The 20,979-nt window shown below is 42.7% G+C and overlaps 1 protein-coding gene across 2 annotated transcripts in view; it reads left to right on the top strand.

Moving 5' to 3' along the window:
- The first annotated feature begins 2,028 nt into the window (after positions 1-2,028).
- The window catches only part of dennd2c (DENN/MADD domain containing 2C), a 29,633-nt gene continuing 10,682 nt past the window's right edge, over positions 2,029-20,979 (top strand). For both annotated transcript variants that reach the window (XM_036128579.1, XM_036128622.1), the window contains exons 1-7: positions 2,029-2,353; positions 9,239-10,355; positions 15,878-16,002; positions 16,616-16,683; positions 18,522-18,680; positions 20,607-20,685; positions 20,895-20,939. In XM_036128579.1, the coding sequence (XP_035984472.1) occupies positions 9,466-10,355; positions 15,878-16,002; positions 16,616-16,683; positions 18,522-18,680; positions 20,607-20,685; positions 20,895-20,939 (1,366 nt within the window). In that variant the 5' untranslated portion in view covers positions 2,029-2,353; positions 9,239-9,465. The remainder of the gene's footprint in view (positions 2,354-9,238; positions 10,356-15,877; positions 16,003-16,615; positions 16,684-18,521; positions 18,681-20,606; positions 20,686-20,894; positions 20,940-20,979) is intronic.

Raw genomic sequence — 20,979 nt, forward strand, 5'->3', positions numbered from 1 at the left:
TTATAGCGTTCAGAAACATCTGTTCAGAATACCAACTGGAGACCCCCAGATCAAAATGGGAGTCACCTCCCAACGTGGTGAAGGACAGAGCTAAGATCCTGTGGGACTTCCAGACACAAACAGAGAAAATGGTAATGGCAAAACCTTTATATACAGAACTGTGCAACCAAACATTCCTGAGAAATTAGATTGTGCAAATATGCGTCAACAGTAGTATTGTTGTAACATGTAACAGACACTATCCTCTCAGCAGTGGGCGATAACCCTCACAGTTTTTGAAAAGAAGCTGTTCTTGAGTCTGTTTGTTTTGGATTTAATGTTCCTGAAACGTTTACCTAATGGAAGTGGGTTAAAGAGTGCATTGCCCGGGTGAGTGGGATCTGTGGCAATGCGTCTGTCCCTTTTCTGGACTTGTGCTGCATAAACTCAGCCCAGATCTTGTAGATCGGTATCCACAATCCCCTGTACTGTCCTCACCACCTGTGCCAAATCCTTCTTCTACTACACTGCAATACTGAGACATAAATAGTTTCTATGGTAGCTCTGTAAAAGTGTATTAGCAGCTGAGTAGAAAGTCCATTCTGTTCAGTATCCTGAGCAAGAAGAGCCGTTGTTGGGCTTTCTTCACCAGGTGAGAGGTGTTGCTGGAGAGGTCAGAGGAGATGTGAATACACAGGAACTTTATGCTGTCCACATGCTCCACCACCTCTTCCTGTATGGAGAGAGGAGTGTGTTCAGTCCTCCTGGACCTCCTGTAGTCCACTATGACCTCCTTGGTCTTACTGGTGTTCAGGATGAGGTTGTTCCTGGAGCACCACTGTGTCAGATTGCGCAACTCCTCTTTGTAGTGGGTCTGACTATTACTGGAGATGAGACCCACCACAGTGGTGTCGTCCACAAACTTTACCAACGTTTTTGTGGAGTGGATAGCAGAACAGTCCTTGGTGAAAAGTGTGAAGAGAGCAGGGCTGAGGACGCCTTTGTCAGTTCACTTCTAGCACTCTTCATTGTCTTTGTGGGTAATGAAATATGAATATAAGACATCACAGATGATGTGTAACTCTAAGTGAGCGCCCTCTTTAAACACTTCCCAGTCTGTGTGTTCAAAGCAGCCCAAACCTGAATGGTTTTGATCACAGGCCTGGTTTTGCAGATCAGTTGTTTCCTTGATTAATCTCCGTTCCCAGAGCACTGGTTAAGTCTGCCCACTGACCCTATAACTAGTAGATAAATGAAGTCATAATTTCTGGCTGCAACAGACAATGAACTAAGTATATTTTAACAAAGTAATTACATGTTTAATTCACTATTTAACAAGTCATTTATTGAAATCATCTGAGAACTTTTGTTTCCGTTCAGAGTTTAGCTCTATCCGCATGCTGTTGTGTATCAGCACAATAAAGAGGAACTTTGCTGTAAATGGTCAGCGCATTTTAGGAGGCTGTTTGTCCCTGCTGATTTATAACACATAATTTTATAAATATAAATCTTAGACAGGAATTCCACCAGTGAATGCTGATTTAGGTGCACATGGTGAGAAGACTGGACATTGCAGTTAAATGGATTAACATTTGAATTTAAGATATAAAAACATACTTATCCAAAGCCATTACTGTTGGATTCCCTTTTACAAAACTCTCTTAAGTATTTAGCTTAGGTTCCCAGGAAAATAGTTTTAGTTTTTTTTGTTAAGATGTATTGTGGTGCAGATGTGGGGCCTAGCGTCTAAATTTCCCAGGACACGTGAAGACAGCAGCGCATATTCCTGTTGACAGCTGCAGGAGTTGATGCGGTGACGTCTTCCCACTTGAAGAACTCAAAAGAAAAAAGGAAGAAAAAAAACTTTCTCACTGCCCAAAAGTTGGTCAAACAGACCAGAAACACGCAGGGTAAAGCCCGGATGTTAGCTAGCTGCCATAATAAACGTTCAGAGATACCAGCCTCGCTCCTCCCAGAAGGCCGCTCCCGTTGTCGTTCCGCGTCGTCCCACGCGCTTTATTTTGAAAGCAGATCCGGAAGCAGCAGCTTCCTGTCTGACTTAACTGTCATTATGTCCAAGAAGCTGGGCGAGGAGTGCTTTGCTTTATGCGCCTTCTTTTTTATTCCTAGCTCTGTCACGGCTTCTTTAGAGCTGTTATTGTTTACAGGCAGTCGAGCAGGCGGCTGGTTCTGAGCGTTTTTTACGCGCTCGGCTCGCTTCGGAGGAAGTTTCCAGCAAAGGTTCCCTGATTCCCAGCGGTGCCACCTCCTCATTGCTGGGACCATGAGACAGAAGGGATTTCATGTTTAGCATCTTTTAGGAAGGAACACAAGCGGAGCACATGGATTTCACCGACCCGTATGAGCTGCAGGGGTAAATAACTACATTTGCCATGAAATGATACTTATCGGTGATTTATTTGTGACTTTTAGTCAACTTTTCTGACTCTTTGTTCAAGTTAACCACAAGGCTTTGGACTCTGTAGCTAAATGAACGTTCACTTGTGCTAACTGTAATAAAAAATACGTCTCGCTTAACATTTGTGCTTATATGGTGAAAATAAGACATTACGTTTAAATAAGTGTTAACTACTGTTTTTTTTATATAGATTTTAGAACATATTTCGGCGTGATTTAAGCATTTTGTCCATACATATTGAGCAACAGCATTTTTCTATTTTTCTTTTTTTTTTTTTACTTAAACATATTCTAGTGCAGCTCTTTCAGTGTTTCGTTGGCGTGATTTAAAAACAGGAGCAGCGCATTGTTAAGCCCTAAACTATATATAAAAAGAAGAATTATGCAAATCATATGTAAGTGAAGGAAAAAAAAACTGCTGAGTTGATCATATTTTCATGCTAAATGGTCCAACGACCATGTGATGCGGGTCTTTAGCGGACTCGTCCGCGTGAAGCGGGGCTTTCGTGGGTGGCTGCCGCCGCTTTGATGCGTGGGTTAAAGACTCTGGATCGTGGCTCAGCCGTTCATCCTGGCTCTTGGCAAAACCAGCAGTTTCCCTTCATTACGGCATTAACTGTCACCGTTGACGAGAAGCTGCAGTTTATCGCAGCGCCTCACCTACGACATGTCCCGTCACGCTGGCCATCTTTGGGAGGGCGTGTTGGGGCGGTTTACCTGAGCTGCAATTAGGTTCCGTTCCGTTGCCAAGCGATGACGGGGGCGCGCGCGTCGGCTCCGTCTGCTTCCTGCGCGCCCGCTGCCAGGCGTAGCTGATGCACGCTGGAGCCCAGCTCTGCTAAGATTGTCAAAAGTTGAAGTTTTAAGCGTTTCCCCTGGATGGGGTGGGGAGATTGCAAAGATCCCCCCCCCCCCCCACCCAACATTCCTTGGATACAGCTCTATATGATCAGCCAGCTGCTGTCTCTCTCCATCTTTCCTTCTCTCCATATCTCTGTTTCTACACCTTTTTTTTTTAATCTTTATTTTAATCTATCCGCCCTTCACGTATCCTTTTACAGTGTTTTATTTTGGAAGATCCCTGTCTCGTTTCCCACACCGAATTCCTGACTGAATGAAAATCACTTTGAATCCAGATCTGCCACAGTTGAGTCACTCTGGGCGTGACCTTATCCAGTGTTTTGTTACACGTGTGGGGGGGTTTGATCCATTTCTGTGCTCCATCTAGCCACAATAAATGTGCTTTTTTACCAGATTAAAGCAGACGGCTGTCTTCGGCGACCTAGGCCTGCGCAGGAAAGTGTGTTATTGATCTCAAAAATACACAAAAAGACAAAAAGCTGAACTCGGCAATGAAACTACATCACTTCGCATGATCATTGCTTGAAAAAAATCCACCCTTTGCCACGCAGGCAGTAAAAAGTAAAATCTAAACAACCATGTTCACTTCTCCGTCTTTGAAAAGATGGAATAAATTGAGAGAAACAGACAGAACCGTTGGCGACGTGCGACAATCGGAGCACATAATATTTTCATCAGACATCCAGAGATGACCACAGGGCCGTTGACTTGTTGAGAACGTGGTATATTGAGCGTTAATGTTTCTATACGCTGAGGTCAGGCAGACGTGTAAGCTCACATTAGGCAAACCTTCTCGGTATGTTTTAAATAATCTGGTACGATACCCCGTGAGAACAATGTGTCCTTTTCTGTTGTGACCCACGAACTGAACGTTGAAGTAAGGACGCTCAGCTTTCCCTTTCTCACAAAAGCAAAACACAGTTTCTTCCACGTCTAGATGGTTGGAAGCGAGGCGCAGTCCACAAATGGGATCCGCTCCTCGTGCCTAATGTGTATAAAAACTCTGTCGGGGGGGGGGGGGGGGGGTGCTCTGATGGCACAACCTATGTATGGAGGCCTTAGTCCTCAACGCAGCTGAACCGGGTTTGATTGTGGCCTGAGGTCCTTTACCACATGTCTTCCTACCTCTGTCAAACCACTTTCCTGTCAGCCTGCTTCAAAAAAACACACAGAAAAAAACAAGCCACCAGTACCACAAAAAAACAGAAAAAGTGTATGTTAGTATAGATAGATAGATAGATAGAATAATTATTTTTTTTAATATAAAATATTCTGTCAGGGATAAGTCTACTTTGGTACGACACCGATCACTTAAGCACAGTAGTCGCTGAGTACTTCAGAGTCTGTGGGAGCCTTCTTCAGGAATTGGGTTTGCTTGAAAAAAAATAAAAAAAAAAAAAAGATTTTCCTGCCCAAACAGGTAAAAATATGCCAAAATTTACCAGATGTTTATTTATTATTTTACATTTTCTATGTGTTTAAAAATGTGTAGCAATAGACAAATCTTATTGATAGCATCATAACACCCATAATCAGTAATTGGTAGGAGTATTAATTCAATTCAGTTTCAATTCAATTTTATTTATATAGCGCCAAATCATGAAACATGTCATCTCAAGGCACTTTACAAAATCAAGTTCAATCATATTATACAGATTGGGTCACATTATACAGATTGGTCAGAAATTTCCTATATAAGGAAACCAGTTGATTGCATCAAAGTCCAGACAAGCAGCATTCACTCCTGGGGAACCGTAGAGCTACAGGGAGAGTTGTCTGCATTGTTGATGACTTTGCTGCAATCTCTCATTCTCATTAGTTTTCCCTTTAAATAAAATAGGTCAATAAATTATTATTTATTAGTTTTTTTTTTTGGTCCGAACCGTAAAACTGGGCTATCTTGACTATGTTTATCATGTATTACTCCAGGGTGTCATACCACCAGGATCCTGTAACCGACCCGTGCTCTTTGGGGGACTACTAGGGCGGCCACCGTGCAGCCGGCGTATTTCTGGGTTTAGGGTCTTTCAGAGGCACTGTTCGATTTGGCATCACATGGTGTGAACGGAAACAGTCTAAACATAGTCAAGATCAGTGGCCACAAATCTCTCTGCACCGTAATTACAGACAAGGCTGCTGATCCCTTTTCCTGCCGCTCAGGAAACCCAACTCGCGCCTTCCTGCACAGTGCAGGCAAACGTTGCAGAAGTGGGCCGGTTTGGGAGATGCATTGTCATCTCGAGGCCTGGTTTTTTTTTGTGGGGGACAGCATTCCAGTGCAGACGCATACATTCGATTTAGGTCGAGCCGAACAAAAGCGTCACTTTCTCCCCATTTGAGTGTGCTGTGTGCGCCGACCCTCCTCTTGTGCTGCGCTGCAGGAATGTTACTACGAGCTGTTATGACTGTGAGCGGCGCGGTGGAATTTGACCGCGTCTTCTCCTCTCCGGATCCGCTCGGCTTCCTAATGTGCAACGTGTCCTAATAGATTGGTTCCAGCGAGAGGAGCTGCAGTGCATGCCGCGATCGCGCCGATGTTGACTCAGAATATGAGTCAAGGCTGAGGCGGATCTAAACTACTTAGTGTCTGAGGCCATTTGTTATCACTTTATGTGCCACAGAGAGACGAGGCAGTTCACTCAGTGCTGTGTATTTGTATTGTGTCTGAGAGGTAGCTGAACCTCAGTCATTCTGGTATGCAAAGGTAGATGTGGCTAAATGCTCGCCATCATCCATTGTGTCTCGCTATGTATCTACGTTGTATTTTCGGATGTTTAATGCCTCAAACTCCACATTCGTCTCTATGAGCTCAGATTAGAGCCGGTAAGACCGCGACTGAGGCTGTAAATTAACGTCCACATGAAATACCAGAAGGGTGTCATTGTAAATCAAGTTTGGTCACCCTGTGAACTAAATCTGCCTAAATCATGCATGTCTGAGCTTGTATGGGAGAGGAATTCGTATTTCCCATCAACGTGTGGCGTTCCACAGAGTTCGTAAGGAAGGAGTTCACCTGAAGATGTAAAGAAAGGACAAGAGTGAAGATATTTTCGCTCATACAATGTGGGGAAAAAAAACAATCCTGCTGGTTTGTTTTTGTGTTATTTCTCTCATGTCTTTTGGATGACAAGAATGCAGTCATCCAAGTCAGAGGGCAGATCAATTTCAACTCTTCAAAGTAAATGGGGAATTTCAAAATGCGGCCAAACTCAAAATTGCTCTCTCGTTTTTTTTTTTTTTCCCACGGGGTGAGAAAGCTTGGTTAAAAAATGCGTAATTCTGGAGTTTTTAGGGAGTGATGCACCGACCATAATCATGTGGTCAATGTTGCTTGTCTTTGTAAAACAATTTACAGCCAAACTTTAAGAAATGCCTTTAAGAAATGTATACAAGTTAAAGTTACTGTAGTAAAATATTACAGTAAAGTATTTTTCAATTGTTTATTCCAACCTTCCTGCAGTGAGTGGCTGTTTAATTTAATTTAATTAGGAACAACGCTGACTTCGCACTGCATATGTGAGTAAAACAGGAGTTTATTATTATTATTATTTCAAGACAAAGACAAGTTTTTATTTTAAACTGTCTCTATAGATATACTATAATATCTTTTAAAGCAGCCTTTAGCCCCGTTTACACTACCCTTTTGAAACCGTGCCGAGAACGGTCCGAGCTCAGTAACTGAGATAACTATCGAGTGTAAATGGAACGCAAACTGAACTGAACCGAGCCAGACACAACCAGACCGCGCTAAATCTAGACCAGTTCGATAGTAGGGCTCGGCACGATTCACCAGTGGCTCGGTTCTCTGATAAAATGGAGCACAATAGCAGACCGTGTCATCTCCTTACAGCCAGCTGACTAAACAGCTCTGTAAGCACAACAAAAATAAGGGAGACTTGAATAAAACCGAAAACTATAAAATAAAGTGTGAAACACTGATGAGAGCAATAGTTGATAAGCCTCCGTAATCATGAAATTTCAGACATTCATAAAAATACTAGCTTCCTTACCGTGACACACGGTTTCCAGTGATGATTCTGCTTAGCAGCGTGATGAACCTCAGCTCGTTGTTTCCTGCATCTGTAAATCCTGATTAGACGTTCGTTTATCTTATTCACTTCGCAAAAGCCGACTGTCAAGTAAATTTACCAAAGGTTGCCAACGAAATATCACAAATATAACAAGAAAATACAACTCACCATAAAGCCAAATCAGTGGGGGGCCCTGAGCTAGGTTCTCTTCAACTAGACAAGGGGTGGCCAACTCCAGTCCTCGAATGGAGCCGGTGTCCTGAAACTTTTAGAGGTTTCCCTGGCCCCACACACCTGAATCAAATAGCACAATTAGCTCCTCAGTGTGCAGTCAGGTTCTTCAGAGTCCTGCTAATTACCTGATTATTTGACTCAGGCGTGTCAGACCAGGGACACATCTAAAGGTTGCAGGACACCGGCTCTCGAGGACCGGAGTTGGCCACCCCTGAACTAGACGGTCCCGTTTAGGGGTAACGGGAGACGCTGACACCCGAAGAGTGCTGCTTTGGTCCAGTCTGCTCTGTAATCCTACGTTTCACCATTGCAACGATCCTTGTATAACTTTAAGACCGCCACCGCGTCGCTGCTCCTAGAACGGCAAATGTATTTAGTAGCGGTAAGGATCAACGGCTTCTTAGCCTTAGCAATACGGTTAGCCACTAAGTATGACTCTAGCAGCGCATTGGTTGAAACGACTGCGACATGCGAGTTGATATGTGTCAAGGGTGAGTCATAGACGGATGTAGCTGAGAGACTGTAGCTGAGGCCATTTTTCAAAATAAAACATCAGTCGGACTCAGTAAATGATATGGAACGTTATTTCTGTGTGGCCAGGTACCAAACAATCCAATGGACCGGTAGCGGTCCGCAGCCCAGGGGTTGGGGACCACTGCTCTACAGAATATAGAACCTAAATCCTTAGCTCAACTCTGAGATTTCTCAAAAGCTGCACCATTTCCAAACCAAACACTTAGAATAAGCCACCTTCCTCTACTCTGTTCATCCTTCCTGTTATCTGCTAAAAGCCTTGCTCTCTCTCGCTTTCTCGCAGCCTCAGGGGACCTGCAGACGCGTTTTGACGTGTTGTAGTAGATCGAAAGAACTTCTGTTTCCTCTGACTTCAATTTTCAACTCTCCACTGATGTTGAAACGGGTAAAGTCTCAGTCTCTTTCACTCTGCAACGACTTCTACATTGAAGAGTATTCTTGGTATTCACAACCTGCAAGCTTTGATATTGCGTGATCACGGATTAAAAACTAAAATAAAAAAAAAAAAGCCTGTCTTGTTTAAGGGCAGTCAAGCTGAGGATCATTCAACTCGGCCACCAATCCTGCTGAATTTCTGATACAGATCAGAAAAGCCCCAACTGTTCCCTAACTTCCCACCCTTTACATGTCAAGAACACACGGACATATTTGCAGATTCAAAGTGAAGTAGGATCTCCGAATGTTCACAAACTTGAAGTTCTCACGCGGTTTTACTTCACAGGGCGAGGAAGCTTGGTTGGAAATTCATAACTCTGGAATCTTTTTGATCGTGGCGTAGTCGGTATCTGGTTGAGTCTGATTGGAGCCCATACTTTCCAGGCCTCTGAGAGGCAGCTTTGTTCTGACGCAGCGCTGTGTTGTAGCGCTGGTATTTTATATTTAGCCAGTAGGGAGGTTTTCGATGACAACGACGCAGAATTCCCCTCAGGCTGATGGAGGGTTTGGACAGCTCAGGCCACAAACCAGCTGCACAAAGTTGTGGTATTCTGGTTCCCTGTCACTGTCTTTCTTTCTTCTCTGAATTTATCTTGGGCAGCCAGATCCTTTCTGGCCCTTATTCTGTACTTTTTAAAAACGGAGCCTTGGTGTTGCCTTTTTAACCCCCATGACCTCCAAGCGTGATGTCTGGACTGTTTGTAAAGCCATGAGTAATTTTTTTTTCTGTCTTTGCTTCTCTTCAGATTGTTTACATCATGAAACGGGGAAGAAACGACTCTTGGCCAGTGCAAGAAAACACATAAAGACGTTAAGGACGCAGCTATAAATCAATTTGCCGATCACTTCTGGACCTAACAACACCTGATCCAGTGGCTTTATTTGTATTTTTTTTGTTTTATTTCTAAAAAAAAGCCTTCATGTGCGCAGTCATGGAGAACTGGGGGTGAGCTCACGCGCTCTCCCTCTCAACATGCTGGCTCTGAGGGCGGAGCAGGGCAGGCGGGGGCTCGATGAGGGCGATCCCCTGCAAAAAGAGGCCGCCACCGTTCGGCAGGCTTGGCAGCCGGGGAGGCCGGTCTCGCACCAGCAGCGCGTTAACATCAAGGAGAAGATCTCCCAATGGGAGATTTGGTGTCAGCAGAGCAGCAGCCAGGAGGCAGGAGTCAAAGCCCACCTTCCCGTTATGTCCAGAACTCTGTCGGGAGACCTGCTGGGCAGTGGCTGTTCTCACAAAAGCTTGGGGGTGGCCAAAGATAGCCGCTCGAGAGCAAAGAGCACCGAATTGGATTTTAGGGACTCTCCGGCGCACGTCGGGCGCGGCGTTGCCGGTCGAAAGTCGGAGCCGTTGAGGACGCCGTGCGGTCCGTTCTCAGCCGCATCTCCTGGGGAAAACGGCTCCGCACAAACGTTTGGATCTTCTACTTCAGAAGTGGACGCTCTTTCCTCAGCCGACCCCGTGTTTACAGCCAGTGCCGATTCAAAAGGGGAGCGCGTCCCGGACCTCCTGATAGCCTCTAAGCCTCTACCTCCGTTACCTGCCGATCAAGAGGACATCATGCCCGCGGGGAACTTCTACACCTCCCGGGGTTTCTGGCGGAAGCTGGAGGGGGACAGACTGCTCTGGGAGAACAGCAGGAGCAGCGCAGGTGAAGCCCAGCCCCCTCCCAAACCTCAGCGCACATTCCTGTACCGTGGGACCAACAACAACACCAAGCATCCGGCGCAATGGGACAGCGCATCCCCACGCGACAACAACCACTCCAACCTGAGGAGCAGGAGGGTCCGACAGCCGCCCAACTTCCCTCCTCCGCCTTGTCCTGAGATAAGGATTGAAGGGCTGTCCAGGCATAAAAAGAGCAGGTAAGGCCGAAAAGGCACGTCACAAGCAACAGGCTGTTACTTTTGGAAAGCATTGTTAGACGGCTCCTATAGATCAGAATAATTAAAAAACAGCGAATGAAACTTTAGGAAGCTCGGACAAGTAAAGCAGCTTTTTTAGGAGCAGTATATCACGATCACTAGCAACAAATTATCAACAGTCATAAGATAAGTGTCTAATTAATCAAACTGAGTTAATATGAAATACCAAAGTTAAATGAGTCCCCAGAAGTGCTGTCTAGGTGCTCTCAAAACATGTCTTGTTCTGGTGAAATAATCCTTTATTCTAATTCGTCCAGACTTCCTTGTCTGCCACCTAACAAGGATGTCCCTTGAAGTCACAATTCCTGCTTGGAAAATAGTCTTGAACCTTCAATTTTTATGAGTATGGTTGATATTAAATGTTTGTGAAGCTGCAGATAAAAACTCTTTGTTACCACTTCTGAGTCCATTGTATCAGTCATACACACTGCACTGTTCTACCTCTGTTTGCTGGCATGTTGTTTCAGTGTCTGAACACAGAATTGCTATCAGTCTATTTTATTATTATCAAATTATAATGTATTAATAAATAAACTTCTTAATCAATCACTTAATCTGGATGGCATTAATTTGGCCTCTGGTAATAAAGTAAAAAATCTTGGTGTTATTTTTTTAACAAGACATGTCATTGAAATCCCATATTAAACAGGTTTCCAGAGTTTTCTTTCTTCACCTCAGGAATATCGGCAAAATTAGAAACATTTTGTCCAGGAGCGATGCTGAAAAACTGGTCCATGCATTTGTTACTTCAAGGCTGGACTATTGTAATTCTTTACTATCAGGAAGTTCACAAAATTCTGTTCAAAGTCTTCAGCTGATCCAAAACGCTGCAGCAAGAGTTCTGATGAAAATCAACAAGAGGGATCATATTTCTCCAATTTTAGCTTCCTTTCATTGGCTTCTTGTTAAATCAAGAATAGAATTTAAAATTCTCCTTCTCACGTATAAAGCCCTTAATAATCAAGCTCCATCATATATCAGAGCTCTGATTACCCCGTATGTTCCTAACAGAGCACTTCGCTCTCAGACTGCAGGTCTGCTGGTGGTTCCTAGAGTCTCTAAAAGTAGAATGGGAGGCAGATCCTTTAGCTATCAGGCTCCTCTCCTGTGGAACCAACTCCCAGTTTTGGTCCGTGAGGCAGACACCCTGTCTACTTTTAAGACTAGGCTTAAAACTTTCCTTATTGACAAAGCTTATAGTTAGAGTGGCTCATGTTACCCTGAGCTACCTCTATAGTTATGCTGCTATAGGCTTAGGCTACTGGAGGACATCAGGATCTATTTTTCTCACTCTGCTGAGTTCTCCTACTGTTCTCCGATCTTGCATTGTTTGTTGTTATTTCAACTTTACCTTTTTGATCTTGCTGTCTTTTTTTCTCTTCATAGTAGGTACACCTGGTCTGTTCTGTTAGCTGTGACATCATCCAGGGAAGACAGATCACCCGCTATTACCATATAACAGAAAACGGATTCCTGGACCAATGTGGCTTCTTTTGTCTCTTTTTTTGTGTCTTCTCTAACTCCCAGTGGGTCGAGGCAAATGACCGTTCATTCTGAGCCTGGTTCAGCTGGAGGTTTCTTCCTGTTTAAGGGGAGTTTTCCTCTCCACTGTCACTTCATGCATGCTCAGTATGAGGGATTGCTGCAAAGCCATGGACAATGCATACGACTCTCCCCGTGGCTCTACGCTCTTTCAGGAGGAATGAATGCTGCTTTTCAAGACTTGATGCAACCTGCTGGGTTTCCTTAGATGGGACATTTTTGACCAATCGATTTGACCAAAAAATTGATATTGCCAATAGTAGTTGGCACCAAATCCCACTGGTTTTCTTATTTTCAGCTCAAACCCACTCAGCTTAGACGTGACATTAATTCCCACCTCCATTGCTCATGGATCTGATATCTGAGGCAAACAGAAGGTAGAATAAGTTGGAAAAATTATGAGCCCATGAAGGTGTGTGCTTTAAGCTTCACACATAGCTTGAGACTCTTATTTTGAAGTAAAGGAAAGTAGTTCAGGTAGGCTTCCCATGTTGGTAGAGTCAACTAATGAAAGCGTCTGGCCGACCTTCTACTGTAGGGCAGTTTGTGTGGTACTCGGTAGAAGACAAATAACAGCGACAGAGTAAAGAACAAGATGCGTGTGTGAGCAAGGTGACAGTAAGGTAACCGGCTCCCCGTACGCGGCTAAAGACAGGAAGCTGTCATCTTTTCTGCTGCCTCTTATCAGTTCCTGTAGAAGGATTTTACACTGAAGAGAGATGTCTTTATTTATTTATTTATAGATTTAGGAAACCCTTTTTATATGTCTGTGAAAACAAAGGTATTCATAGTTTTCCCAAAACATCGATGACATTCTTAGACCCAGTGTTCTGTTTCCTCCTAAGCTGATTGTATTGTTACACCCTCTGAGCCTTAGTGTGGATTAAATGTTATTCACTGTCTACTGAGCGTCTGCTGCCTTATTTTTTTTTTTTATATGGGGTGGGGGGTTGTATTGTCAGACTTTAATTGCTGGCTGGGGTCTGCTTCTGTTTGGCAGCTCTCTCCTCTATTGTTCTAGATGTGGCCTAGTTCGCCAGCACTGATGGGTCCAGGTCATCATCTTCATCAACATGCACAAACACAAATAGGCAAAACTAGACTTGCTGTGTAGCTCATTTACATGTATTTATAGTCAGGAGAGTCTCTGGCACCCAGCATCTTTTTTTTTTTTTTTTTTTTTTTTTTTTTTGCAGCAGAGTAACTTACGTTTGTAAATATATGCTTTTAAATCAGTACAAACTAAGTGTTGTGTCACTTTTTTTCTTCCCTTCGACATGTAATGTAATCCATTTCCCCGGTTAGTACAAAACATTTGTAGCACGGTTTTGTGTTTGTTTTTGTCCATGGGACTCTTTGTGTGCCAGCTTCAATAAGAGCCAGTATCTCCTTTTATTCTCCGGCATGACATAATACCTCCATGGGGAGAAAGTATTGCATCACGCCGAGATTAAATCAAGCAACAGTTTCTGTTTTTTCACTTCACTAAACCGGCCGTTGTCATACTGGGTTACTAAAGCATAGCAATTGGGCCATTTTTTTTTTTTTTAACCTCAACACATGTGGTAAGAGTGCTCTGTCATTTTATGTCATGAAAGCTTACTGCTGTCTTTCATTTTTCATCCCAATGGAACATCTTTGGGACATTTTTTTTTTTTAAAAGCCTCAAACAGAAGTTTGCACGGATCAGGGTCTCACTAGCCGACATCGACTTCGGTTTTGTTTGTGATTCGACCTGTCGATTATGATTCGGACAGTTTTTCTTAAAAGTTTTTTTTTCCTTCTACTAACTATACCACATTTAAATTGCATGCACCGACACCACTTCCTGAGAAGCTAAAAAAAGCGCAACTACTCCGCAGCAGATGATAAGACTTGAATGTTCAAGTCAAAAAAAGACAAATGGCAGTCGCTTTACAGAACTATGCAAAACACTGGATTACTGTGCAGTCGCATCAGTAAACATTCCTGGAGAAGTTAAAAACTTTGGAAATAGTCATTAGCAAAAATGTTCAAGTAAATTGACGCTCAAATAAAAAAAGACAGGTAGAGGTCAGTTTATAGGACGGTGTAAAGCACTGTTCAATTGCCTGGATGTGACGGATGGACTCACCCTGAGACAATGAACAGTGTCCATCATTAGCCAAAATTAAAATGTTCAAGTTAAAGAACTGTTCAATTTGCGCTCCCTGGGAAGCTAAAAGTGGTGCAAATAGACATTAACATGTGAGAACCAGTGGAACCGCGAGTATGGCTGTAAACAGACTGTGAGCTGTGCTGGTGGTTTACTTGATTTTTGGGAAAGCAGCTGTTTTCAAGTCTGTTTTATTTTGATTTGATGTTCCTGAATCATCTTGCTGATGGTAAATCAGGTAAACGAGGCAATTTGGGGGAAACTCAGCAGGTAGGAGCTCGTCCTGTGACCGTCAGGTTGCCGGTTTAAACCGCCACTTCGTCCGCCTCAGTCGGTTTGTCTTCGGGCAAGACGTTTCACCTGCATTGCCTGCTGTCGGTGGTCTGAGGGACTGGTTTCACGCCCATTGTCTGGCAGTCCCGCTTCTGTCAGTCGGCCCCCAGGCAGCTGTGGCTACAATGTAGCTCACCGCCATCAGCGTGTGAACGTGTGGATGAATTGACTGAATTTAGTGTAAAACGCAGGGACACAGGATTCTTTCAGTTGTGGCTCTATAAAGGTTTATGAGCAGCTGAGTAGAAAGTCCAGTCTGTTCAGTTTCCTGAGCAAGCAGAGCCGTTGTTGGGCTTTCTTCACCAGATGGGAGGGGTTCACAGTCCAGGAGAGGTCAGAGGAGTTTTGAATACACAGGAACTTTATGCTGTCCACATGCTCCACCACCTCTTCCTGTATGCAGAGAGGAGTGTGTTCAGTCCTCTTGGACTTCCTGTAGTCTGTTATTACCTCCTTGGTCATCTGCTGGTGTCAGAGCCGTGTGAACTGCTACTGAGACAGCATCCTCTGCAGAGCGATTCTCCCTGTAGGTGACCTGCAGTCGGTCCAAGTCAGCAGGAATGGAGTCATTGATGTATTTCAGGAAAATCCTCTCAAGGCACTTCAAGATAACGGGGGTCAGAGCAACAGGGCGGTAGTCGTTGAGGCAGGAGATGATTGTTTTCTTGGGCACAGGCACAATGATGGAGGACCCCAGGCAGGCAAGCACCATGGAAAGCTGCAGGGAGAGGTTGAAGATGTCCAGAAAAGCACATGTTCCTTACCTTTATCACCTTTATTTTTTACTAATCTCAGAAAAGTGCATTACAAGACATTTTAGTTGATGTGTTTAGGAACTGAAAATGTTGGAACTTCTTGGTTATAATTAATGTTGCGCCGATACCGATACCAGTATCGGCCAGGCCCCGATCCAGCACTAAAATGGTGGTATCGGTATCGGCGAGTACCAACAAAAAGGTCACAGATACCATTTTGATGTTTGTATGTCACTTGAACGCAGCCTTCTCTCTCCCGACACTCACTAGTTCTATTGGATTCACTTTGTATTAGTCTTTTTTCCTGCTTTAATAAGGTAGCAGCTTGACATAGCCATGATGGCAATTATTTTACATCCAAGTAGTATGCAGTTCTTCATATATACACACACACATAAATATCAAACAGATGGTATCGGTATGGAATCGGTATCGGCCGATACTGCACAGCCAGATATCTGGTATCAGTATCAGGCCAAAAAATGGCATTGGTGCAACACTAGTTATAATTGCATTTAATGAATAGTGAATAAAGTCAGATTTTTCGGTATTTGACCTGCTGATCAGTCGATCACGGGAAAATTGGCAACTTGATAGGCCTTTTTCAATTCAAAAGCATTAAGTTATGTTAGATATTATAGAATAAAAAGAAGTCATGTCGTTGTTACTGACCTCTTTGCACTTTCTTTTTAATGCAGGAAGTCCTTTGAATACGAAGATGCAGCCCGTCTGACAGCCCAGCAGGGCACTGTGGGAAATGGAGACATTCACCCTGACCTTTACCATGCCTACTCTGATGAAAATATTTATGAGGATATTGTGTGTAAGCCAAATTCCATGTATAATATATTCAAGGTGACAATGTGGTGATGTAAATTAATAGATTTCCCAGATTATGATGAGTTGATTCTGTTGCATAACAGCAAAAGCATTGATTGGTGGGGACGCTGTCATTGGCTAGATGGGCACTTATAGTATAAGATATCCTGGAACATGTTGCAATTTACCAGTGTTTGACTTCTATAGGATGACTGGAGTCACTTTTGATTGCTTAATGTAACAGTTTTTTCTCCAAAAGATGAAGTTTTTTAAGTTTAGACTTTAGTCATTTCCCAGCAGAGCTGTGTTAGAAATGGTCACTTTTTCCTTTTTGGTTATCCACAGATATTTTTTTTTACTCTTAAAATTGTGCTAATGTCATTTAGCTAAATAAAATGAAAAAACAAAAACTTAAGATACATTCCAGATTTGTTGGGTTGTGGCTAAGATCTTTAAATATTTGTTTCAATAAACCGTTTTTAAACGGCGCCTGTTAAAGTGCTTTGAAACAAAATGTTGCTAGGTTTCTTCAAGGCTTTAGACTTGTCATGGCATTATGATTGAGATCCTTTAAATCTTTCGATATTCAAACGCATTTTATGACTCAACCCTTCCAGGTGACGGGAGCAGACAGGATGCCAAGCTGTCCACCATGTGTCTTCCTGGAAGACCCCCAGGTTCAAAGGTAAACAAGGATTTTTCAATACCTTTTGGACTTTATTATTAGGCATGTCCCAATCAGGAGTTTTTCTGTTTTCATAACCGAATTGAGTAATTTAAACACAGGCATTGGGCATGTGTTAGCAAACTTACCAGTAACATTTTGGACGAAACGATCTACATTTGTCTTGACAGTATCAAATATTTGATTCCATAATGAGGTTTCTGCATGACAGCCTTCTTACTTCTAAATATATATCTCACTGGACACATATGTGTCTCGCTCCTGCTGATGATGTTTTCATTCGGACCATTTTGCTAAATGCTATGCTAACATTACCATTCTTTCTTTGCAGTTTTGATATGACTTGTTGATAATTTGACCTGTGACAAAGTTCAGTGCCATTCCGGTAAATCAACAATAATAGTTCTCTACATCATTTCAGTACCTTTCTTTGAGCGTCAGCAAAGTTCATGTCTTCTGTTGAAGCTGGGCTGTATGTAGTTGTCCCTTCGCCTTAATCCGTCTAGTGAGCACAGCATGCACGCAGCTCACATGACAGACAGACGGGGGATCCGCCGCAGACGGTGCAGTCTCTCTTTCCAACAAGTCAAAAAAAAAACTTTTATTGTTTAGGAAACTCAGATTTGTTAGATCGACAGAATAAAGTTCAAGGTCTGGGATACGGTTTTGCGAGCTGAGCAGACAGAAATAGGCTGCAATTGGAATAAGAATTGCTCCATGGCTTGCTGGCGCTGACAGAATCACCTTGAGTAGATTAAGAGCAGTTTAACAAGGGACTCTTGACAGTCGCTCAGCGGCAAGGCAAGGCAAATTTATTTATATAGCACAATTCAGTACAGAGACAATGCAAAGTGCTTTACATGATTAAAATATAGGAATAAAACCAAGTAGGGATAGAATGTAAAAACAAAAAAGAACATTAAAAACAGTAAAACAGTTTAACTAGAGCATTCAAAGGCAATTTCAAACAAATGTGTTTTTAATCTCGATTTAAAGGAACCCAGGCTTTCGGCACTTTTACAGTTTTCTGGAAGTTTGTTCCAGATAAGTGGAGCATAGGAACTAAATGCTGCTTCTCCGTGTTTAGTTCTGGTTCTAGGTATGCAGAGTAGACTGGAGCCAGAAGACCTTAGTGGTCTGGAGGGTTGATGCACTGATAACAAGTCTGTGATGTATTTAGGTGCTAAGCCATTTAGGGATTTATAGACTAACAGAAGTATTTTAAAGTCTATTCTCTGAGTTACAGGGAGCCAGTTTAAGGACTTTAGAACTGGGGTGATGTTCTCTACTTTCTTGGTCTTAGTGAGGACGCGGGCAGCAGCGTTGTGGATCCGCTGCAGCTGTCTGATCCACTTTTTAGGCAGACCTTTGAAAACACCGTTACAGTAATCAATTCTACTAAATATAAACGCATGGATTAGTTTTTCCAGATCCTTCTGAGTCATTAGTCCTTTAATCCTGGAAATGTTCCTCAGGTGATAGAAAGCCGACCTTGTAATTGTCTTTAGATGCTTTTGGAGGATCAGGTCTGAGTCCATCACTACACCCAGGTTTAGCTGTGTGCTAACTTTTGATCTCTCCTCTATTGGTCCAAATATTATTACTTCTGTTTTGTTTTTATTCAACTGAAGAAAAATTTGGCACATCCAGGCATTGCAGAGGTACTTTTATCAGGACCCCAAGCTGATTCTTGTGATTGAATCAGGAGAAACCTATTCATTACATTTAGTCATTTCTGTATGGACAAAATAAAGCGGTACCTTGCCTAATTAATTCATAAAAGGCATAAATGGCATTCTATAAAACCATGTCCTAATTCCACATTTCCTTTGCTTCAGTTTCCTCCCAAACGTCAAACCTTGCACGGATACGTTGGGAAAGTAGAGAAGAAAGTATTCCAGGCACTGTCTGGGTCCAAAGCCTCCACCTTTGCACAAACTCCAAAACCAGCAACACCTCAGCGCTCGAGCACTCAGAAAATCCAGAGGACTCCTCAGGTAACTTACCCGTTTTTTTGGCCTAACCATCGATACTTCAGCCGTATGGGAAACATCATCATTACCCTGTAAAAGCGATGAGTCATGGCTAAAGTTGCAGCGCAAGGATGGGGGCGGTAGCTCGCTGAGCAGGAAGGAGCGGATGCTGAAAGAAACAGATATGAGGGGACCAAGTTACAAGTTCTTGTCGCACGTTTAGACGTCTGCGCTCATACAGTAGCAGCTTGTAAGTCATGGCTTTGGGAAGCTACTGGACAGGGAGAAACTTTAACTGCAAGGTAATTCACCAAACCCGTGGATATCTGTGAAAAGTAGAGAAGGACTGCGGCTTTGGAAGCGACATGAGATTTATGCTGTGTAGTTAGCGGTTTAGAGAAATGCCAAAAGTTTATCTGTAGATCTTCTTTTAGGGCGATTTGTTAGAATGTTTTTGCTTTTGAGACAGAAGTGGAAATTGTGTAAAAGAGCAGTGCCATAGATATAGGTAAATTGCTGCTACGCACTGGAACGGACGTGATCTCCTATATGTTTTTAGTCATGGAACATTGATGTGATATTCTGATTGTCTCTGTCATTCACAGTTGTGTCTTCACACGGCAGCACTTCTTTTAGAGAGCGGTTTAAACTTCCTCTATTTGTTATTTTCTGTCTCGAACCGTGCCAGTGAAGAGGAATGGTTCAGATGAAACAGTTTTTTGACTGCACAAAACAGACATGTCAGAGAAAGAAATGCTGTAAAAATGGTGTTATACACTGGATCTCAAACCCCTGGTAAAAAAAAAACACATAAATGAGAGCATAAGTTAATTATAAATGTCATTCACCTTTTCAGCTTTATATGCACAACGAACTGAAAAAAAGCAAACAAACCTATAAAAGAAAACACGATATCTTGCTTTAGCCTTTGTGCATAACCTTTCTAATTCTGGTTGAGCATTAAGTATTGTTTGGCCGAAGTCTAACATTACTCCACGTTTCCACTTGGCAATATTTGTCCACGCTCTGGAAATGTTCTCTAAGTCTATCAGATTATAAGGGACATCTCATAAGGAGCACTATTCTAGAAACGGCATTTTCTTCTGGTATAACTATTCTTTTGTTTATTTGAATTTGTGCTTGCTGAAAAATAAAATCTCTCTTCTCTTCCACTTTTTACAGAAGTGTTTCTGTCCAAATGGATTTGCATTTTGCGCTGTACATAGCTTGACCCACCATGATTCTAAACCCCGGTTCTAGCTAAAAAAAAAAAGAGGCAATGCTGCCACTAACATGTTGCTTGTTGGGTTTTTGCCTCCAAAGTGTGGCACAGAGGTTCCACCTTGGTTTCATCAGTCCACAGCACATTATTTTTTACACGGCTTTTGAAATTTTTAGCCATGCCTTAATGTTTTTTTTTTTTTTTTAATTCTTGTTTTTTTGGCGATATTATTAGAAAACTGTATTTTTCAAGTGAGGAAAAACTCCAATCTTGGAACTGTGGTGGTTGGTCCTGAATTAGAAACGATCACTGAAGATCAGATGTAAACCCGTCTTCTCTTATGCTTTTATCTGACCTCATCTAGCTGATACTTTAATTAACGCCATCTTTTTAATATCTTTCAACTTCTCGGCAAACCCTAATGACGCAAATGAGCCGATCTTTATTTCAGGTTAATGAGATTCAATATACTTTAATGCAAGTGTGATATCAATTAGACTAAATGAAATGAAATGGTGCTTATTAGGGTTTAGAGCACACACTTATGCAACCAGGTTTTTGCAGCTTTTATTCTATGAAGATCTCCACCCTAAAACAGCCTTGTGCTAATGACTTTTAAGGGCACCTTCTTTATGTGGCAAGACTTGTCTTTTTAACAGAGGTTAAAGCTTGTATTGACAAACTTAGACAGCAGGATCTCTTACACAGTTATTTGCACTTCTTCACAGTATATCTCCAAGATTGAGACCATTTTTGATGACAAAAGAGGGAGAAAAAGGGTGAAGAACCAGGGGCCCTTAGCACGAGGTAAGACCCAAAAACACAAACCGTTCCAAAAAGTCCCAAAGGTGCAGAACCGTACCTTCACTCTTTGTGGAAATACCCAGATGATGCACTTTTTAAGGCCAGCTGTGGAAGGACAATGGCTATAAACAGATTATCGACATGAAATTCTGACTTGTCAAGTGTTTTTCATTCCCACGTTCCTCGCTAACGTTTCCTACTCGCGGCAACAGAAGAGACCAGCGGGACAGAGAGCGACCCTGAAGACAACGCCGAAGGTATCAGCATGACACTATCTTCAGCTAAGATAACACTTGT

This window comes from Fundulus heteroclitus, chromosome 1 (genome assembly GCF_011125445.2).
Source record: "Fundulus heteroclitus isolate FHET01 chromosome 1, MU-UCD_Fhet_4.1, whole genome shotgun sequence".
Taxonomy (NCBI): domain Eukaryota; kingdom Metazoa; phylum Chordata; class Actinopteri; order Cyprinodontiformes; family Fundulidae; genus Fundulus; species Fundulus heteroclitus.